The sequence below is a fragment of the Aythya ferina genome, assembly GCF_964211825.1.
Source record: "Aythya ferina genome assembly, chromosome: 4".
Lineage (NCBI taxonomy): Eukaryota > Metazoa > Chordata > Aves > Anseriformes > Anatidae > Aythya > Aythya ferina.
Window position 1 is genome coordinate 34,421,269 of NC_140300.1, and position 21,839 is coordinate 34,443,107.

Consider the following 21,839-nt stretch of genomic DNA (forward strand, 5'->3'; position numbering starts at 1 on the left):
AGAATACCTAAACTACATACCTAAAAGAGCTTCAATGATTTTTACAGGGTTTTATGGTCATAATTTCAGTTTCAGGCTTAGGAACAGAATGGATCCATTTATCACTGGAAACTGAGCAGGAAGGAAAGGGAAGTACGCAGAGGTTACACTGGCAGTGGAAAGGTAAGCAAGAGAAAGTTGGAGAAAGCGTCAGGTATAGAGGTATGGAGGGATGAGAAGAGTAGAAATGAAGCAAAAAATGCAGTCAAACACACTGGTTTTCTTTGCTTTAAATGCCCTATAGGCAGAGCAGTCAACAGGCAGACAATTGTACCACTGGGCACTTTTGATTACATTAAGGTGTCAGGCAAGCTTTGCTGTCCATGGTTTATGGTATCAGCTGAACAACCTGAAAGAATAAATGATATAATTTGTGATGTGACTCATACAGGAAAGCAATCAGTAGTGTGCCATAATACAAGTGAGAAAAAGACAAAATGAAAGTCAAGGAGCAGTTACGGTAGACATTGTATTTATTCAATCTTCTGGATATGTTTATCATATTAGTATTATTACTTGCTAATGCTATCATATCAGCTAGTGACAGAAATTCAATGCTCAGAGCCAGGATACTAGGCAAAACAACCTAATGCTTATGGCGGTTTCTTCCTCTGCTGGTTATTAAATTGTTTCTGTGAATGAAAATAATGATAACAAGGAGAAATGTACACCATGCTGTGACCAATTTCCTGCCGCACCATGAGTGATCTGCATAACTGCCTCTTGCAGCTGTAATGGTACTCTTAGGTGGAGGGAATCTGAATATGGGCCTTAAGAGCATGGTTGGAGTGACCTCCTGAATTGCATTGTTAACATTGAGAATGCAGATGCCTAACTTAGTACTTCAAATTACACAGATTACTGCATACTGAAAAATGAGAATACAAGAAAAGAGGCCTTAAAGGGCTGGTAGACATTCCAGTATTGATTTGCTCTGGGGATATCAGTTTTATGATGAAGTTAAAAATTTCCAAGTTGACCATCTTCATCTTCATTTTGTTGTGTGTTCTTCTCCGGTGTGTTTATTTATCAAATTACACTGAAGAGCAAATTACTGATGCAAATGAAGTGCTCTCGTTTTTCCAATAAATGAGTAATAGTAACAATAAAACAAAAGCTATCATCTGTAATTTTATGCAGAGCCTTGAGCTGTTTTTCTAAAACCTTTTTGTTAATACTTTTGTAGGCAGACTTGAGAACTCCAAGGATTAGCTAATGTTACACCAGTAAAAATGATTCTTGAAAACGACAGATATAAGCAACATTACTACCGGGGATTATGTTTGGTCATATTTTTTTTTCCATTAGATCATGCTTCTGTGGAGTTCCTAGACTCTTACTGGAAGATCCTGCTGGCTCTTGGACTGTGGTGCAGAATGTTCCTTATGTTCATTAGTAGCTTATATTGGAAGCAGAAGGCTTCTGAGCTTTTCAGCTGTAATTCAACATTAGTCTTAGGCAGGAAAGAGAAAATTTATTTACTGAAAGTAAAATATTTATTTTGGCCAGAATACAATTTTTGGCACTGGTAATTCTGCCTTTTAGGTCAAATTTTGGTAGTAGACTAGTAAGCCTGTGATTGCAAAACACAGACCAATTTAATAAACGTTCAGTTCAATTTCATTCCTCCTGGTGTAAATCCAGAGTATTTTGCAGAAATCCATTGCCATCTGACTAAACTTTCTGTTTCTAGGGTCTGCAAGTGCACGCAGTATCCAGTGTTATCAGCCCAGAGTAAGTATATATTTAGTTTCTCATTAGACAGTAAAGACAAAAAAGCCAACCCATTTTATGATTAACTACAAGTATAGTGGCAGCCCAGCAATCCTAAGCAGGTGACATAAGCTCGTGTTACTGATATGAAAGTTTTCTGGTTTAGTAATAATGACCAACTGTAACAGGAAAAACAATAACAAGAATATCCTCCAGAGGAAAGTGAATATTAATAGCCCTTTTACATAGACAAACTGAATCCAAAAGGTTAAACGACCCATCTAGCACTCCTGTGTAAGATGGAAATGAAACACGTGTAGACCAGTGATGATTTATGCCACGTACATAGTGTTACTAGTGACTTTTAGATCAAGCTTTGCTGTACTTATTAAAGCTGGTGGAGGTAATCAAACCAAGTCCCTTCCCTTCCTTACAAGATCAAACTCCTTGTGCTACACAGGAGATTAATGTAGTAAAGAACCTTTGTTTCATTGCACTCAAAAATGTTTTCTGTATGGGGTAATTTCTGTAACGGGGTGTCTTTTTCCATTTTTTTCTACTTTGTTACCATTTTCATGCTTCCATTTCCATGAATCAGCTGCTAGCAATCTGACCTTTGATGACTCAGAAAAGACAGTGATCATTTGGGGTCCCTGACAGAGTCTCCATGTTTTCTAAGAGACTGGGTAGGCAGTAAGTGCTGAGATTTCAAATCGAGGTCAGCTGCTAGAGAAGTGTGAATACCTGAATACTGGGCCATGCAGAGTTCTTGTCACTGCACAGAATTGTAATCTCATCCAATAATTCAGACAGATTTTACTCAATACAGAATTTCAACCCTCTTTTGAGTGTCCCAGCCCTTGGGCCAGAATTTCCAATTGTGATTCCCTGAATTGAGACATAAGGAACTGGAGCTAGATACTTACTAGAATAAACTTGCTCTGGAGGTTCTGAGCACACTGCACTGACAATGTCAGAAGCCTTATGCAGATTTTTGCACACTCAGCTGTGGGTGCCTGACTTTTGCAGATAAGCCTGTGAATTTTGGTTTGTGCTTTTAGATCTGGCCTATGCTTTTAGATGCCAGAAATGATTTAAGTAGCTATTAGACCTGCAACAAATTGTAGTGGAAAGATCAACTGAGCGTGGAGAAAACAATGTTCAGATTATACAAGGGATATATTATACAGGGACCACTTGCATAGCAAACCTGTCAATGATTTATAAAGTGTACGGACATAGTACCAAGGGAAGTCTTGCTCAAAACAATTGGTTACTCATTACCATGTTGTTTCAGTGATCTTCTCATATTACTGAATGTGCTGGACAGCAGGAAAGATCTGCCTATCTCTTTAGCACCCGATGACTCTTGGACCGCTTTGTTGCCCTCTGTAAATTAATGTCAGCCATCCTTCAGAAGTATAGGACTGCTTACTGAAGTACAATGCCTGTTTTATTTGAGAGTTTTCTGGGAAAAGGTTTAGAGGACATCCATATCAAACAATTTCTGTACAGCAGTATTTGTACCTTGAAGAGTTAGGGCAAGAGTTTTGGATCAAAGCCTAGCTGAGATCCAGAGACTGCATACATCATGGGGCCCAAGGAGAGAAGCATTAAATTTCTTCCTTAAAATTGGCTGTTAAATGTGAATGCATCATCTTTTGTGTTATATAAAATCCAAGCTGAGTGTTCTGCATTTTCTTGAGGCAGCAAACTGTTGAACAGATGCCCCTTCATTTCAAGGTCTTTGGATCAGGCTCTTGATGAATTCATTAAACTATATATTCATTATAGGTGGTGAAAAGTATATAACCTTTCCGGGAGGGAAGTGGTCCACTCCATAAATAAATCTACCCCTGTAAATTACAAATGTGCTAGAATGAAATACCTGGATCCAACAGTGCTGTAACTTGAGCAGGGCAACTGTTGATAATGGCAGCTTTGGGAAGGAGGCTGCTCACAGTGGAATGGATGAATGTTACGAAGCGCCCTGATGGTCTAAAAATCCAGGCTGTGCTGGATCAGGGGAAGAAGTAAATTCCAGAATGAAGGTCCCTCAGGGAAGAGGACCTGCCAGAATTTCTATTTTGCTATATATTGAGCTCCTGTCTGAGCATGAGCTTGGATCAAAACCACTGTATTACTACACTTCCACAGAGGCCTAACAAAAGTTAGAAGGTTGAGGATTGTATTCTGAGAGGTCATCTCTTACAACCTGTATCCTTTAGAAGTCAGAGGACAGACTCATGGAAGGCTCTTCCTAGTTACTTGCTCTACTAAATACCAAGTCCGTTGCTTTCTGTGTTGTTTGCAGTTCCTCATGAACATGAAAACAGGCTCCAGCTTTGGAAGCAGTGCAGTAGTCTAAGGAAGAATCAATGATGAGTTTCTTATATCCACGTTGACCAGAAAGAGAAGAGAACTTTATCTTTCTCACTGTGGTTTTCAAGCCAATGACTATCAGGTGGCAACTAAGTTCTTAACCAGATCTACACCCAGTAATTTTCAGGTAACAAATAGCTGATGTGCTTCAATGGAGAAGGGTTAGGTATAGTCTTTGCCGTATCTTGCTAGAGATTTTCCTCACTTTGGCTTTCTGTGGATTACACCCTATGTGTATCCTAAAAGCCAATCATCACTTAGTCCCTAATTTAACCTGAGACTTCAAACAAACATACAACCCCCTTCCCCAAAACCCAACCCAATTCTCTGCTTGCATTTTCAAGATTTCAGCACTTTATTATTATTATGATTATTATTGTTATTATTATTATTTCCCCTCATTTCAAATGGACTGTTAAACTGCATATTTTGGTTCTAAATGTGAATGCACTGCAGACAACATTCCAAGGCACAGTTTTCTGACCTTTTTCTTAGTTGCAGCTTGTTCATGGTATCATTGTCAAATTCATTGGCACAGGGAATTGGCCACAACTGGCTTATTCCACAGCACTTGCTAGAGCAAGTGGTGCAAAGAATGTTTTATAGCATTGACAATGTTACAGCATCTCATTTTAATTAATTAATTTATTTTTTTAATCATTGGGCACAGTCCAGTCGTAAGCATGTTAGAATATAAATGTAATCTGTGTTTGTGGAAAAATAAATATCCCAGCTAAGACCTAGGTAAATCCTGCTCAGTACTGACTGTGACCAAGGTATGAGCCAGATCAAGTACGCAGAAACAAATATTATCCTTGTATAATGTCATTTGACAGCTGTACTGTATTAAATCTGTAGGTGCATTACATCTGAGTACCAAATCATGATACAACCAGTTTGCCAAAATCTATTAATTGCTACCTGCATTCTTTTTAAGTTGGGACTCTCCCTCCCCACCCTCTCCCAGCAACTGTATTTTGATCCTGTGGAAACAATTCTGCTCTCAATGAACCTCTCAGGAACCCTGCAAAGCTACTGTAGACAAAGGGGCTATAGTGGGTCACTTACCAGATGCTTTTTTTTTTTTTTTTTTTTTTTTTTTAACAGTTTAACGTCGACTCAAAGTAAGAGCCACGTTTTTTAATTTTAGTATGACAAGTCATGTACACCCACAAATCATGCTTTTGTCATCAAGGTCTTAAAAACCACACTTCTTGGAGAAAATGTAGACTAAAGCAGTTAGAGAAAATACATTACAGAAAGAGGAGGAAGCTCATAGAGGTGGAAAGGGAAATGAGTGTCCTGCTTTTTAAAATCTTATTTTTGTGCATGAAATACTAAACAGTAGGCTGGAAACATGTAGCCTCCCTGCAAGAATGTCTTGCTTCCTTCAGCATAGTAGTGTCTTAAAGTGAGAGTTTGTCAATGTGTGAACTGTACCGTTTGTGGTGCAAGTAAATGCTTCATGCTATTGAAACAGTTTTCCTTAATAAAATGTAGAGGCTAGAATGGTAAGTCTTTTGAAGTTGCTCCTGAACATGTAATATTTAGCTTGAGAAGCAATAGTGAGGAAATGAACATGATAAGAGCTCATTCAGTAACAGCCCTAAATTGATTATTTCCTTCCTTATGTAAACTTATCAGTCAGCCCTTTGGGCTCACTTCCGAATACCAGCTCAGCACAAGGGGCTTATCACAAGGAAATGGAATGTAAAAGCCCTGACAATTTTGATAAGGCACGTACTTCGGTTATGATCCTTGCTCTCCTCTCCTCCCTTTTAAATAATTTAGCTGCCCTAGAGTGAGAGATGCTCTACCTCTTTCACTTTGTGTAAATATAGTTTGATGTTTTATTCAGAATAAACCCTACTTCCTTATTCTGCTGGATTCTCAGAATACTCTTAGGAAAAGAAACTAGAAGATATTTTGTCAGTTAAAGACAACCTTGGGATGGGGTGGCATTGTACTCTGAATAGATTATTTCTGAGTTTGTAGACACATTCATTAGTCTTTTAGGCACAAGTCAAAGTTGCTCAGTACAGGGGGTACCACAGGTAACTAACATTTTTATTTGCTACCCGTACCTCATCTGTTTTACTGTGGGTCTTGCATCTTCACATGATGGCAGAACCCAGTCTTATTAAGGATCCATCTGCTCACAGTACAAAAACCAAAGAAGCAAACCTAAAAAAAAAAATAATAAAAAAATAATAAAAAAATAACATACCATGGAAACACCAAGCCTCACACATAAGCACACATACTATAGTGAAAAGAAAACTGACATGCAAGCTCTACTGCCAGCCACCATAGCCTGAAACTTCCCAGAACTAGCAGCCAGAAAAACAGAAAAGCACCGCAAAATACAAATTTGACTTCATTCACTTGCCCCAGTAATAATTTAAAAGTGTATGTAACAAGTTTCATGGTTCATTGCATGCCAGGACAGCAAAGCCTGATAAAAGTGCTCAAATGACAGTACTGTTATCATTTGAGATGTGATGACATGCTCCTTAAGCAAATGTTATAGGCAGCAAATCCATGACCCAGTAAAATACACTCCGGACCATCAAAGTAGTTCTACAGCTTGATTAAATCCACTTGTCTCTAGCAAGAATGACCTAAAACTCTTTAGAGGGGGAAAAAAAAGTGTGGTGGAATTCAGAAAGAATGTTTTTTAAGCAAACAGTGACATACCAAAGTTGAGAGTAACTTTTCCAGTGAAACCTAAACCTAAACCTACCTGATTTATTTTCTCCACAGAAAATCAAATTTTGAGTTAAATTTTGTGCAAATTTGGGAAAAGTCTTGGCTAAAACTGGACTGGCATACGATTTTCATTGGCTGCTTAGCAAAATCTCCTCTCCGTGATACACATCATTAAAACGACAACATATATAGAGAGAGGGCTTAGTCCTGAGTCTTCTGAAGTTCGTGGCAAAGATTATTTGTTGTAATAATGATGTTATGATTTCTCAAAAATGTTCATTCTCGTTAGAAAGCCCCTAGCCATCTCCATGAAACATCCTAAATGCTTACTGTTCAAGAGAAAGTCTGTTGCAATAGTGAGTATATTTGGTGAAGCAGTGTGATTCTGACAGAAACAAGACTGGAAAAAGGTCATGGAAGCCTTAGGGCCAGAGATGAAGCAAATCTATGTTGTCTTTGCTCTGTGTGTGCAATATGTGCTTTCATAACTCTGTGCTTTCTATGGCATACTGATACCACCACACCTGTAACAAAAACTCTATGTACCAGTAAGAAACTCTTGTTAATGTTTGGAAAAACAAAAGATAGAATTAAAAGGGATAAGGAAAACTATAAATTTGCAAAGTGAGTGAGTGCTAGGTAACAAAATGAAAAGGGTGTAACTGTTTTTTTTTTTTTTTTTTTTTTTTTCTGGGTGGGAGGGGGTACCTACAGTCCTCAGGCAAAGGAATTGCAGTAGGAGATGTTATCTTCCTTTAGTGCTATATTTCCTATCTGAAATTAATAGGGTGTAGGATTTTTGTTATAATTGATATAATCATTTGTGAGTCTGTTTTGTTACACATGTGAGTAAAGAGCTCTGTACTGCTCCATGAAGTCTGGCTTACTTTATGATGTTTAAATAAAAATCTACAATATATTAGTAAGGTAGACAAAATACTAATTACTTATTTTTAAATGTGTGTGTTTTCTTGGTAGCTGAAATTTTCAACCCAATAGCCAAACTAGTATTCAAAGCAGAGAGCCCATGAAAGGGCTAGGACTTTGCATCCTTTTCTGTAGAATCTGATATTTACGTATAACTCCCCAGGGAGAAAATTTTAGTGACTTCAGATAACTTGTAACAACTGGCTCTAGGATACACAGTCTTTGCTTTGTTACACAGATCTCAAGCACTGGAGAAGTGCTGAACAAATAATTAGAAAGTCTGTAACACAGCACAAGCTCTGTTCATAGTAGGCTTTATTGGTGGTGATAAAAATGAGGGTGGCATTATACTCATCAGTCATTGATTGCTCAGATACAGAGAATGTTAAATTTGGAGAGAGATTTCAGAGGAAGTTCCCAGCAAAGCTGTCATCCATCTGTGGTGTGCATGGTCAAGCCTCTTTAGGTTGGATTCTGCCACCTTTACTGAACGTAGTGCTGCTATACTGCGAAAAGAAACTTGTTGGAAAAAATTGCGGTCTGCTTAAAGGTGGCAGAATTGGGTATTTATTTAGGTCAAATAGGCTTGTGTACTTAGAGACCTAGGGAGCTTCTGTGATGTACTGGCTAAGTGAGCGTGGTATGAAGGAGCTACATTCCGCACAGCTGGGGAGAAGCTGAGACAGGATAGCTGCACGTGCTCTGAGGAGGCGTCTGCTGGCATTTTATGGTGATCTGGAGACAATTGTGTGGACACAGACTTTCTAATAAAAAGATCTGCAGAGTCTCAAATGAAAAAAATACAACACCAAGCAGCAACAACAACAAACACATGGAAGGAACCCAGCACAGAAAAAGAAAGATTTCCACAGCCTATGCTTACTAATAAGGAGGTTCTGGAAACAAATGAAGATCGCCTACTACCTAGGCCAGCCCTTGGGTTTCTGTACTACTGTGAAAGAGTTTGGGGTGAATTCAGATCTCAGGTGTTTTAAAAGATAAAACAGTACATTTTATTGCCTTGAAACTTGCATGAACCATTTTGGGGAATTCAGCTTGTCTGTTTCTGTTAAGTAGAAGGGCAAAAAGTCAGTCTGGTTTGTTAACTAACAATAAATGTGTTTCTTTTTTTTCTTTTTTTTTTTTTTTTTTTTTTTTTGCTAAACAGGTGCATATTGTATGAAAATAATACAGAACACATGTGCAAGGATTCCTTCAGGTAACTTTATGCTTATAGCCAAAATAAATTGCAAGATAGTTTTCATTTCCATTACTTCTCTTGGTCTTTTTTTTTTTTTTTTTTTTTCCTACAAGGTACACTTCCACTAATTAAAGGTAATTCTTGCTAATAGAAGCTAATAGAAGATAAATTTTCTGCAGTGTTGCCAGTCCTGAATAGTTGTGGAGAAAGATTCAAAATCTTGAATCAAAAGTATTTATTGTATCCTGTAGCGCTACAGCTAGTTTTGTATCTATAAGATATGTGAAGATGCATTGTACATTGTCATCTGCATTTCCAACAAGCAAGTAAGAGGTCAGGTTAGCAACATATATCCCCTTTTGTGCATAACTGCAAGATTCAAGGGAGTGGTATAGCTCCAGAGCCTCTGCCAGCAGGTGTGATAAGCTGTGAGGTGATGTATACATAGTGCTCTGTGCCAGACTGACAAACTCATGCGCTGAGGGATAGTGCAAAGGTTGTGCAACATGGGGGCAGCATGTAGCTGCTCCACCAAGAAAATTCCCAGGGAAGGGTTGTGGCCTATCCTGCTTGTATGCTTCACAGGGCAACATCATGCTGTGTAAGCAATTCATCATTACATCCTGGGGCCATCTCCTCAGTGCCAGTTACAGCCCTGGGACTGGAAGGGTTATTGTCTGATTGGGTAGAGGTTGTCCGTTGTACAGGAGCCCTTTTCTACCTGCTTCCTTGAGTCCTGCTGTTTATGGCTGGCCTTGGGGCTCATACTTTTGTTTCTGTGGACAAATTACAAATGCAGCTAGGACAATTGGGATCTGAATTACTGCCAATATGGTGTGTGTGTGACAACAGCCTGGTGCAAACCAGATTCTTGTCCATGTCAGATAGTATTGTGTGATAAGCCAAAATTGTAGTCTACAGTGGCCTTACAACAGAGCTGGAGAAAGGCATTAAATTGACTTCCAGCTTAGTATGGTTGTTCAGTATTTTTTATTTATTTTTTATTTTATTTTATTTTATTTAGGCCACCATGAGTGATATAGCAAAGAACAATGCACACCGAAGTTGCTGAGTTTTAAACGTATGTTAAATTCTCCACTCTATACAAGCTGTACCATCCAGCAGCTGTGTTTCCTCTTTTGGAGAGTTAATCTCACAAATTAGCATTACAACAAAGCCTGAAGAAATTACTTCTCCTTCCATTTCCTTTTCTTTTGTGGTAGATCAGTTATTCACAGCACATTCTTCCTTTCTGGAACCAACTCTTTGTTTTGCAAAACCTCGTTCCACCCTTGCTGTCTAGTAGAGACCTGTTCCAAGCTGTGTTCCACTGGCTGGGAACAGGTACAGGCAACAGAAATGCTTTTCTTACAAAACCGTCTTTGCAAGTATTGTATCTGCTCCCCGCCCTACAGAAGAAAGATTTTGTTGAGAATGAGTATAGTTATATGCACTTCCCTTGGGAAATTCTCCTTAGCAGCTTCAAAAGCTATTACTGAAAATCCGCGTTTGATGAAGTAACCCATATATCAAAATGAGTGAACATCTTTCTCAGATATCTTCTACATGATCTGTGACACTTCAGTGCTTATCGTTTGTGCTACTATGGGAATGCATTTCTAAAGTAGCATACATTGTTCTGATTTTAATGATTCCAAAGTCTTGAGTCAAGTCTGTGAAGTATGTTTTGCTTAACTGTAGCTTGTATTAAAGAGTTGCCATTCTTTCAGAAACTGGATTCCCTGTTAGTGATGGAAATTACACCTTTCATCTCATAACCAATAATCATAGTAACTATTATCTATGTTCTGTACATTTATTTTGTGTGGTATCATTGACTATTGAGGTATGCATCAACTACAGGTGACTGTCCCAATGCAAATGCATGGATGTTCCCAGGATCTGCATTGCCTTGTGTAAGTTTCAAGAAGAAAATTTTTGCTAATGTAGAAGACAAGGAATATTAGAAATGCTTGACAGGAAGTTGGATAAAAGTCTCACCAACCACTAGATTTTTTTTTTTTTTGTGGAATGGAAATAGAAAATATGTTTCAAAGGAAATGACTATGCATGTGATTCAGGCTCATTGAGAAATTTGTTTACAATAAAGTATTACATTTTACTACAAAAATAGTATGAAACAGAAGACATAGTTTTGTTGAAGGCAGTGAAATAAATGGGATTAAGATAAAAATAATGATTATATATTAAAGCCAGTAACCTCTGTGTCTTATCCTTATGCACCTGTCCTGGTGACGTAGGTGTAGATAGTTTCTACATCACATTCCTGTTATATATAAACTGAACATGCTTTTTAATGGTCTGAGGGCTTGCTGAGAAATTGGTTTGTTAAGGCAAATAAAAGAAGATCTCATTAGTCAATTATTTCTTTGTCTAAAAGAGGTCATTAAATTTGATGATAGAAACTGTCAATATATAAAAATATACAACTGAATGGAAGGTGAGAACAAATGCTGACAAGTGTCAGTGCTCTTGACAAGACACAGGACTGAGCTTAGCAAATGGCTTATAAAGCCCATTTAGCAGGAGGACAGTAAAATCCTTCCTTTAAGGTGGCTTAGTTTTTTTTAGTAAACATTTATGTGGAGACAGGGATCTACCCAAATAGGTGGGGGTGCTTGCTTTTACTAGGCACTGCAGACACCACTGCAATATAACTTTAGTTTATTATGGTACTAAAATGAAACTTTTTGTTTTGTTTTGTTTTGTTTTGTTTTTTCTTTTTTTCTTTTTTTTTTTCTTTTTTTTTTTTTTTTCCTCTTGAAATGAGGTTTGTATCTACCAAAAGGGGGTAGCCATTCATTTCCTATACTGGCTATTGTTTTTGAAAGACAGTCATCTCTGTGTCTTTTTTAAAAGCATGAGTTCACTATGTGCTAAATGGCTGCAAGGGAAAATATGTTATTGGTTGAGAGAGGAAATTATATGTTTTTATATATATAATTACAGGGGTTGATCAGTAACTCACAACTACAGTAGTCCCACTTAAAAAAAATGTTAAAACAGCTACTCCATTCTTTGTCTTCATTGATTAGCTTCATCCAGATGATAAAAATTAGTGATGGACAGCCACAGAGCTGTCCAGCTCCCTGAGGCAAACAACACAAGAGCTGTCACAGGTACAGAGAAAGCCTGGGTTAGGAGCCGTCCTTCCAGGGTGGGGCACTGATGCCCTAAGCAGCAGATAACTTTGGTGGCCACAGGGCAGGATGGCTAAGGCAGGGTATGCCCCCAAGAAACCATTCACTCTGTGGCTGGTTGTGGGTGTTGGGTAAGTGGCATCCCCAGATCCATTAGTATCAATTCTCCAACAAGGCAGCTGATGATGTTGGACTAAGATGGGGGGCTGTCTTGGAGGAAGCAGGTACTCTGATGTCCTGTCCTCCTTGTGTTCACCAGCAGTGTATCACCATTACTTGTGGAAACAGTCCATTGAAAATTACTACCAGAATTTTTTCTGACCAGATCATTATTTGTTTACAGAAAAGGAGGATGTTTTGTAATATTTATACATTTTATATAAAACTGAATGGGGGTAAAGGTTTTGCTGCATGCAGACTCTCATTTGGACTCATTTAAAGCTCAACTTTAAATTCATGAGTTTTATTGGAAAAATTAATAATCTGAGAACACTTACAAATCAGTGCTTTTAAAAACAGTTTTACAACAGTGTTTGAATCTCATGTAAGCTTTAGATCAATTCTTTATTGATTTTATTCAGCTGGGTCTTTGGATAGAGTTTGTAGATGAAATGATATTGTGAGCAGTTGAATTTGTCTTTGCCTTCCTATAACAATTCTTGTGCTGAGAAAAATGAGACATATGCACTCTGTTGTCAGGAGCCTCTGTTAACAGAAGTCCTCTCATGTCTACTTTAAAAAAATAAAAAATAAAAAATAAAAAAAAAGGAAAACAAGAACAAAGAACATAGGTTGCCATTACAACTCCTGAAACATAGGCTGACTGGTCCTAAAACAAGGTCAGGTGTTGTGGATCTGGCTGAATGTTTTTCGCTATATTTATCTCATTCCAAGACAGAACAACAACACAATCATAAATGGTCTCATCTATCCCACGTTAGCTAGGCCAGAAACCACTGGTCATATCATAGTTATAACATTTGTCTGGTAGATCAGTCTACCATAACATGCTTAACTTTAAACCCATAACTTTAAACTCCAGCATGGGAGTTCTGTTCAGAACAGACCTTTATGACTTCAAGCCATCCTAATCCTTCTGAAGACAATTACTAATCTAGAACTTTCAGATGTTTCATGTCTTTTGTAGCTGCACAATTAAGCATTATACAAAGTGCTTAAAAATGTATGGAACAACTGTCTGTGGTTAATAGCTAACAACTGAACAAAATGAGAGCAGCAAAACAGCAGGTAAGTTAGGAAGACGTGGCAGACTTGCACAGAGAGTGAGGTCTGCTTCTTAGTGGATGAAACAGACAACTATTTACTATATTTTGAGAGCACCTGGCAATAAGTCTATTGGCTATCAGGACAACTTAAGTGAAAGCAGTGTTTATTACTGTGCCATGTTAAGTGGATTTGAGTGCAACAGAAATAAACAGAACAGCCTCTGGAAAAGTTTCAAACTGGTGAGTGCTCTAGTGTTGCAGACAGCTCAGGCCATTTATTAGAAGCCAACTAATCAGCACAAATGACAATATGAGCTTTTATGTTTGTTGGTTTCCTTGTAAAGAAGGTAGCTTTCATACAGATGTATTAGCATGAAGTTATGTCCTGTTTCACTTGAAAGCCAGCTCTAGCTTGCCCATCTGACAGATCCTATATCTTCTTTCAAATGCACTCATTTGCTTTTCCTCTTCACAAGGAAAACTCTTCTTTGCTTCTCTACTTTTATTTTTTTTCCCTTGATATTAGCTAGACAGTTCTGATTCCCTATAAGTGTGGTAAACCATTCTTATTTTTTTTACTTAGCATTGTGATACATGCTGAGAAATTTCAGAAGGGGTATGTAAAATGGATTGCATGCTACTAATTCCAAATGTAATAATCTTGCAATCTTGTATCTTGCTTGCAAAGGATACAAGATTTGTATATTGTCTCTTTTCTGAGATTAGAAGTCACCTTTCTAGCCCTAGAATATGCCTCCCATTACTTCTAGCCAAATATCAGTTCTTCATTTCAAATGATGAACGTCAAATCATTTCTGAGTCCAGCAGGTACCTGATTTACCCGGCGCTGCGATTTCAAGGAGTCCAAGATAGAAATCCAAGACTTTGTTTTGGGGTTGATGATGATGGAGAGTTCGTAAAACAACCACTTAGCCTCTCTGATCCACTAAAAATTCTAGGTAAGATGTGGAAATTGTCTCTGTAATGCCTTAAAAGTTCCCTGTTGCAGACAGAAGCTTCATGGTGGGAGAAATCTCTTGTAAACATTTTCTTGTCAGTAGTCTCTTGTGACAGTTGCAGTTGCTCTCCCTGAATGTGACATGGAAAGATGAGCATGGATAACTGGGAGAAGGTTGTGGTAAAGACCTCATTCTGCTGCCCTTACTCCTCTTCTGCCTTTAGATTCCTGATTTACCTTATTCAAGTGGTAGAAATCACTGCTGGCCCTGGAAAGAATTCAGGCAAAAAGTGATCAAAAATGAATAAAAGTAAAATCAGTGAATATAAACAACTTCAGGATTTTTAAACAATCAAACAAACAGAAACCACCACCACCACAACAAAAACCAAACATTGTATTTTACTATATTGCCCTCTGTAGTTAAAATTTGAACATTATAGTTTTCATTTTTAAGAGTTAAGAATTTTACCTTGAAGTCTAAGAACAAGTTCAGGAGGTTTGTATTAGATACCTTTTCAAAAACTTTGGCTGCTATGAGTATCATTACGCAAAAAAGCAGCATGTTTACCCTTTAATGGCATGATATGAGTCTAATTTTGATCCTTAGCAATCTCTAATTTTTTCATGTAAAATGTATTTGCATCTTCAGTTTATCATTTTGGGATAAAAGTTTGGCATCTATTTGGCTTTGAAGTCCAAGCATAGTATTTCATTCCTTTGGTTTTGCTATGAGATTCATATTGTCTAATATACTATTATTATTATTTTTTCTGTTATCTTGTTAATTCATTGTATTTATTCTAGGAAGAGATAATGGCATTTTGATCAATGATACATTCCTACTATCAGTTACAGAGTCTTCTGGAGGTTTACAAATAAGAAAATTTAATAGATGCAGTGTCTCATATGCAGCTAATTGGTAATGTGCAGTAACTTATCAGATAACAATTATCCCCAGTAGTTTTACACAGTATTTCTGGAAATCATCCTTTGACACTTTATTTAGAGCATCTGTCAGCATATATGTCATTAGTCTCATCGGGTCATCACTCAGCAGCCACCATTCCCCAGTCTGCAGAAAAAGGTAAAGAAGAAGCCTGCTAGATGATCTGTAGCCCAGCTTCTTGAAAGATATCTGCTTTCTCCTGTCAGATTTTTTTTGGGGGTCTTGTTGCCTTTTATGAAAGTGAAAGCATATACAACATTGCTGCCTACTTACCTTCAGTATTATTATTGAAATATTTGGTGATTGTGATTAAGTTGTTCTAGTGATTAAAAAAGTAAAAGAATTCACTAGACATGGAATGTATACAAAGAATACCTTAGGCTGGAAAGGAACTCCAGAGAATTAGTGCAATCCCCCTGCTCAATACGGGTCCAACTTGACCAGGTTGCTCAGGACTGGTTGAGTTAAACTTTGAGCATCTTCAGGGATGGAGATTCCTCAGCCTCCCTGGGCAACCCATTCCAGTGATCAATCTTGTGGTTAAAAACTTTCCTTATACCTGATCTGAACTTTGGATGTTACAACTTGTATTCATTGCTTTTTGTCCTATGTTTGTGCTAACCTCTAAACTGGGGACATCAGACTTTGTAAGAACTCTTACATGGGTGTCTACTGGGGAAGGAAAACAGGTTATAGAGACCACAAGGATAAAAAAAAATACAAATGTGGGGGAGTATCAGGTGCACTTGTTGAGTCTAGTGTGGCTGCTGAAGGGAAGGGATGAGTAAATGAATCTGCTTTCAGGAATTGAGAATGATCAGAATTAGGATGGGTGTCATAAAGTAAAATAATTTCTAGGCAATATTTTAAAGCTTTCCTTGCCTATTTCCATACCAGAGAGAGACAAAGCTTCCACATTTCCCAAGAGACCAGAAATTCCACCAAAATAAATTCTTATTGAAGTGGTTGAGAAAATAATGTGTAAGATATTACATTCTAGTTTTGATTAATTTTCTATTTCTTACTGTATGATAAAGAAATTAAAATAATTTTGTACAGCAAAACTGATGAGAAACATCTTTTTTTCTTTCCCTGTATTTGTTGGTAAATACTAATTTAATTTCAAAGTGAGATATTACAGAAATGGATCTATTTCTGCAAAATGTGTTTCTGCTAATGGTCCATAGTATCTGTTGATAGATATCAGAGTAATTGTACTTTATACTATGCTCTTGAAATAGAATGGGAAATCTTTGCTAGTGTGCTGAATATTAAATACTCGACCATGAAAGGGATTTTCTCTGTGATGCCTGAAGTCTCCCTAGGCCATGAAGATTGTTGTTCCCTTTCTCTCTCCTTTTTTAAATCCTTCAATGACTGCATTGCATTCTGCTAAGTCTAGCTGTAAAGTTAATGACTAAAATAATGTTTTGTTTTGTTTTGTTTTCTTCTTCTTATTATTTATTTATTTAAACAAAGTGTAGTTGATAAGAGGATGGAGAAAAGAGAGAGGACTGAAAATGTATGGTCTCCTAAGTGTACTGAAAGTGAAGTGTGTATGCTTCTTACATAGTTATCACCACTGTGCAACATTAGCTTCTATTTCAATGTTGTAAACTATCTTAATACAGAATTTGTGAGGTTTTGAGTGTTAAAAGCCAAAGGCTCCTCCCTGAGTTTTTCTATATTGTAAATTATTATTATTATTTTTGCTTTAAACCAGTGAAGATTAGGAAAGTGTGCTTAAAGTGGGATGCCAGTTTGACATGATGACTTGAATGACATGTTGAATTGCAACTAAGAAGGCTATGCAAAGTGGTTCTCTGAAGTGTCTCATGCTTATAAATTTAAGCAGGTAAAATTTGGATATTTAAGTCATTTTGGAAGATTTTGTCAGGGCCCCGCTTCAGCAAAGTCCTTAGCCCTATGTTTCACTGCAGGTAAGGGAACTCACTATGTACTAATGCAGTGCATACCAAACATTTGTACTAGAACTAGTACTAGTACATGTACTACAAACATTTCCAAAAACAGTTGCTGAATCACTTTGAGGCTATGGTAATTCCAAAACCTAGCAGTTTATTGCAGACAGACTGAATTGTTGCAGCAGTATTGAAAAGTACTCTACACCATGGTTCATCTGAACCTTTTTGTAACATTTCTTGTAGACTTTTCCCAGACAACCAGCTGGTGAGAAACGTATGTTGCATTAAAAAACCTTGCAAAGAATTTAACCACAAGCAAAGTTACAAAACGAAATCCACCTTAAGGGGAAATGAGAAACAAAAACAAAAATCCAAGTCTGGCTCATAATGTTGCTTTTCTGTATCACAAACTCATTATGAAGGTAGCTTTTACTTAACCTCTTAGTTCTCACATCACTCATGTTAATGGCCAAGTTTCTGATACCGGTGACATTTATCAACTGATCATCTGTGACTTCATGAGTCACTGTCTCTAGGCTCGACATAAACCACTCAGACTTTGTGGTAGGGTCACCTGGACTTTGTCACTACTTAACAATTGAAAAAGAACAGTATTTTCTTAAAACACAGGCCAGGCCCTGCAGTGATGTAAATGAGCACAAGAGAAGCAAAGTCAATAGAACACTGATGTTTCCTATAGCTCCAAGGCAGTTGAGCAAATGGTGAAGCTCTGTTTTCCCTCTGGTTTCTTTTCTTTGCTCATTTGTTCTTTTGGTCTCTTCAGTTTAATCAAACATACCTAGATTTATGCAGTAGTTATGATATGATAAGCAGCTGTCCATTTATTGCATCTGAATAGAAGGATGAACTGACCATATAATAGATAAAAACGGTTTTCAACTGTTTGTTTTCTGCTCTAATGTAGAAGTAATGACAAGGTTATTTGTTTTTCTGCCTTTATTTATTTATTTATTTTAAAAAGGCCTTCTGAATGCAGGGAATGAATATTTTGGTACTTTATTCAGAGTATAGGAGGGTAATGTAATAGTAGACTATAGGAAGGGTTCTATTTACTTCACTTTTTAATGCTGAATTGAATTTTAGGTTTGCAAATGTTACAACTCAGTGTATAAGTTTGGATTTTGGAAGAGGAAGAACTTTCGCCTTGTCCAATGGCTAATATTTTCCTATCTGTGATGAAAATGCTGTGGAAAAAGAGAAGTGAAAAGGCACCATCTCTTTAAAGACAATTCATGTCTTGCTTCTTGTGCACTTTAAATTGTTTATCAAAACTGGAAATTTCAAACTGCCACTGTCCCCTTTAAACAGATACGCTGCACTCCACTGTAGAGCTCTCAGACAGCCAGTAGGGCTCTGGGTGGCAGAGGGCCTGATTGCAACTTGGGGGCCAAAGTTTAACTACGAACCATAGCAATTGGCAAAATTTTGTTGTAATTCATCCCACGTCATGGTGGCTAGTTTGTAAATACATACTGACTTTTTTTTTTTTTTTTTCTCGGATCACCTGGGGCTCCAAGCCCTAGAAGGTAAAAAAGGTTAAACCTCTGGAACCATTTGAAAATTGCAGTTCTCTAAGGGTTCTTCCAGACCCCTGAAGTAAAAGGTATTGATGGCATTCAGAAATTTATAGTATGTGAACTTTCATCTAATTGCCCAACATATATCCCTTTAGTACGTGCAGACATTAAAATATTAGACTAGATCAGAAGAATCAGACCCCTGGCTCAATGCAGGGAGTTTCTCATTGCCAAAATACTGTCTGAAACTGCTACAGGGAACCTTGTACCAGTGCTAGTGTGCAACTACTGGCTAGTCAAAGGGCGTGCTTATCCATGTGACTCTGCTACTGTAGTTCAGTCCTGTCCTGAAATATATGTCACAGGATCTTTAAAGGACCAATGACCAAGAAGTCACCAAACAATCCTTTCAAATTATTCTGTTGACCAAATTAATACTTAACTCTCCTCTAAAGACAAAAAAGGCCAAACTAATGTTGAATGCCATAATTAGCTCCATATGTTTTGAGGCATTAGTGTAGAGTGAAATGACCAGAAGTATACTAATAAATAAAGACCATATCCTGGTATTGATCTGCATGTGGTACTCACCGCTGAAATCAATAGGGAGCACTGAAAAAATCAATGACAGGATATGACCCTAAGATAAGCTAGTTTCAAATTATTCCGTCTCTTTCTTCTATGAGAAGACAGGTTATTTTGTGTTATCTAACTCCTCAAGCATCCTCAAGAAGTTCGGGAAATTGGTAAAAAACAAAAGAAAAGGAACTGATATATAAAGATTTGCATGAAAACAAAACAAAACAAAACAAAAACGTGTTTTGTAAGATACTGAGTAGTCATTGCTTTTTAGTGTCAACTCTATGAATAAAGAATTTAAATGGCTTCTTGTAATTGAGACTGAAAGATCCAGAATACCTTGGGGAAGAGAGTGATACAACAAAAGGAAACTGTTTATGTGCACTTCCTGCTAGCATTTTTGATAACCTTTCCCTGCATTATAACATGGTGTAAGCTCTATAGAAATGAGGCCTCCAGGCAATTGCTCTGCATGAGAATTCAGTCATGTGTTGAGAAAATGGGGCTAGAAAGCTCAAGGGGCAGCATACCTTATTTTCTGAGATATATTTTCACAAATGAACACAGTATAATGTATTATTTTTTTTCTCCAGTGGGTAGTAAAAAGGCCTGTTTTTGCAACACATGGATCGTGTTTCTTGGCTATATGTGCTTGTGTTAGGTCAGTGCTTTGTGGGATCTTCCAAAGACTTCAGACAGGGGCCTCATTGAAGTATGTTGCAGCTTCCTTTGGGCTCACAAAGTTGACTTCCTTCCTTCAGAAATCAAAGGTGTGCATATGGACACCTGGATGACTGTCTAATACAGCACCAAGATGCAGCTGAAACTTATACCGAGGGCTAAGTGCTCCAGTCCTGGCTCACTGACTTTGATGCCCCTGTGGGCTGAATCAACACATTGCTCTAAGATGGCTGCACAGGTGCTCCTCTCATGTTATGTTTTTTGTTTTTTGTTTTTTTTTTTTTTTTTCTTCTGTGAGGGAAATAATCAGGCAAATGTTTCTGGGAGTGAAAAAAAGATTTTTTGATGCCCTGAAGTTTTTATTTGGGCTTACCCTGATGAATGTTGTGAAATTCTAGTAATTTGTTAGGAGACATGCTCAATGTCAGCTAAAAAGAAGAGTTGCTATAATATGTAGAAAACTATAATTTTGAAGCTAAAAAAAAAAAAAAAAAGAATCGAATGCATTTAGCCAGAGAGTTTCCATCTACAGAATAATTCTCTTTACTTGCCTCTGCTTGTCTTCTGTCTTTTAAATTGCATTCACATTTAACGCACGTGAAATGTTTCACGTTGCCAGACATGGTATAAGCCTGCACTCAGAGCCTTGTGGACTTCTTGTTCCTAATGTTGGAAGATGTAATCTAGCCAAAATCCCCTCTAGATGGCTCTGATGCTTTCATTACATTACCAATCTTTGCTTAGATCCTTGTCTGACCCCTTTCCCTTATCTGTAGCTTTGTTCTCATTTAGAATTATAAGTTTGAAGGTTCCTATTTCTTTTTATCCATGGAGGAGATCTGTCTCAGTAATACAAGCTTTTGCATGCTGCCCCATTAGTGTCTCATCTTAATCCATGCCTTGAGGGTCCAAATCTAGGGAGGATGGAATAATTCAGTCTCCATACAGATCTTGGACTCTTGTCAACTGTGCCAACAAGTGTGCCAATTAAAATTGTGTTTTCTTGACATTGCAGACCAGCCTACTGCAGAGAATATAGATATATAAAATATATATAAAATGGATTTATAATTTAGGTTTCAGAAAAATAATGATTTTCCCTCCAAAATTTTCTGACTTGTATCATGTCATTGTTCATGATTTAGTCAGAACCTGGAATGCTACCTTCAGATTATGGAAGCTGGCAAAATTCATAACCTGGCAAAAGGGAAAATATTCACATAACTCTCGGCAAGAAACCAAATCAAACTATTCTTTTTAATTGCAGGTGAGTAATAGCACTCTTACATTTCATACAAATAACGTCAGCACTCTGCTGCTCTGTGATTGATGGGATGTTTTAAGTGGAGTGCTTTAATTCAGCACAGCTGGACGTCTCTTGTTGGATCCCCTCCTATGCTCAGAAAACTTTATTTTTAGATGTATTGGCAATAACTTTGCCCTGTTAAGGCAGAAAAATATCCCTTAGAGTGTAGATGTGGTATGGTCAACTCTTTGTTTTATCAGTGTCTCTGCTAATGAAAACTGGCAATTACTGTTTGGCTGTTTGTTTTTTTGTTTTGTTTTGTTTGTTTTTTTTTAACCAGGCCATTTGGTCTTCAAGGTATTGTTCTAGTTTTGTACTGAATTGTAATGGTCTATCACATGAATTACTTCTCTGTAAAGTTAAGTGGTTCCTTGTAGTGGTTTCCAAAGGAGCTTTTCCTTTTCCAGGATCTCTGACTACCATTTTGTTGCTTGTTGGTGCCAGGATTAAGCATCTGGTTGCAGCTTTAGGAGAATGTCCCATGCTCCTTTAACCCACATGTCCCACACTCCTTTAACCCACGCGCATGGCAAGCGGCAGAGAAG

General features: G+C 37.5%; 1 protein-coding gene across 1 annotated transcript in view; it reads left to right on the forward strand.

Annotated features, from left to right (window-relative positions):
- LOC311435742 (uncharacterized protein) overlaps positions 1-21,839 on the forward strand; it is a 100,469-nt gene that overhangs the window by 63,641 nt on the left and 14,989 nt on the right. Inside the window, exons 3-7 of the mRNA XM_084517126.1 lie at positions 1,733-1,773; positions 8,939-8,989; positions 10,835-10,887; positions 14,184-14,317; positions 21,134-21,255. Coding sequence (XP_084373252.1) covers positions 1,733-1,773; positions 8,939-8,989; positions 10,835-10,887; positions 14,184-14,231 — 193 coding nt within the window. The 3' untranslated portion in view covers positions 14,232-14,317; positions 21,134-21,255. The remainder of the gene's footprint in view (positions 1-1,732; positions 1,774-8,938; positions 8,990-10,834; positions 10,888-14,183; positions 14,318-21,133; positions 21,256-21,839) is intronic.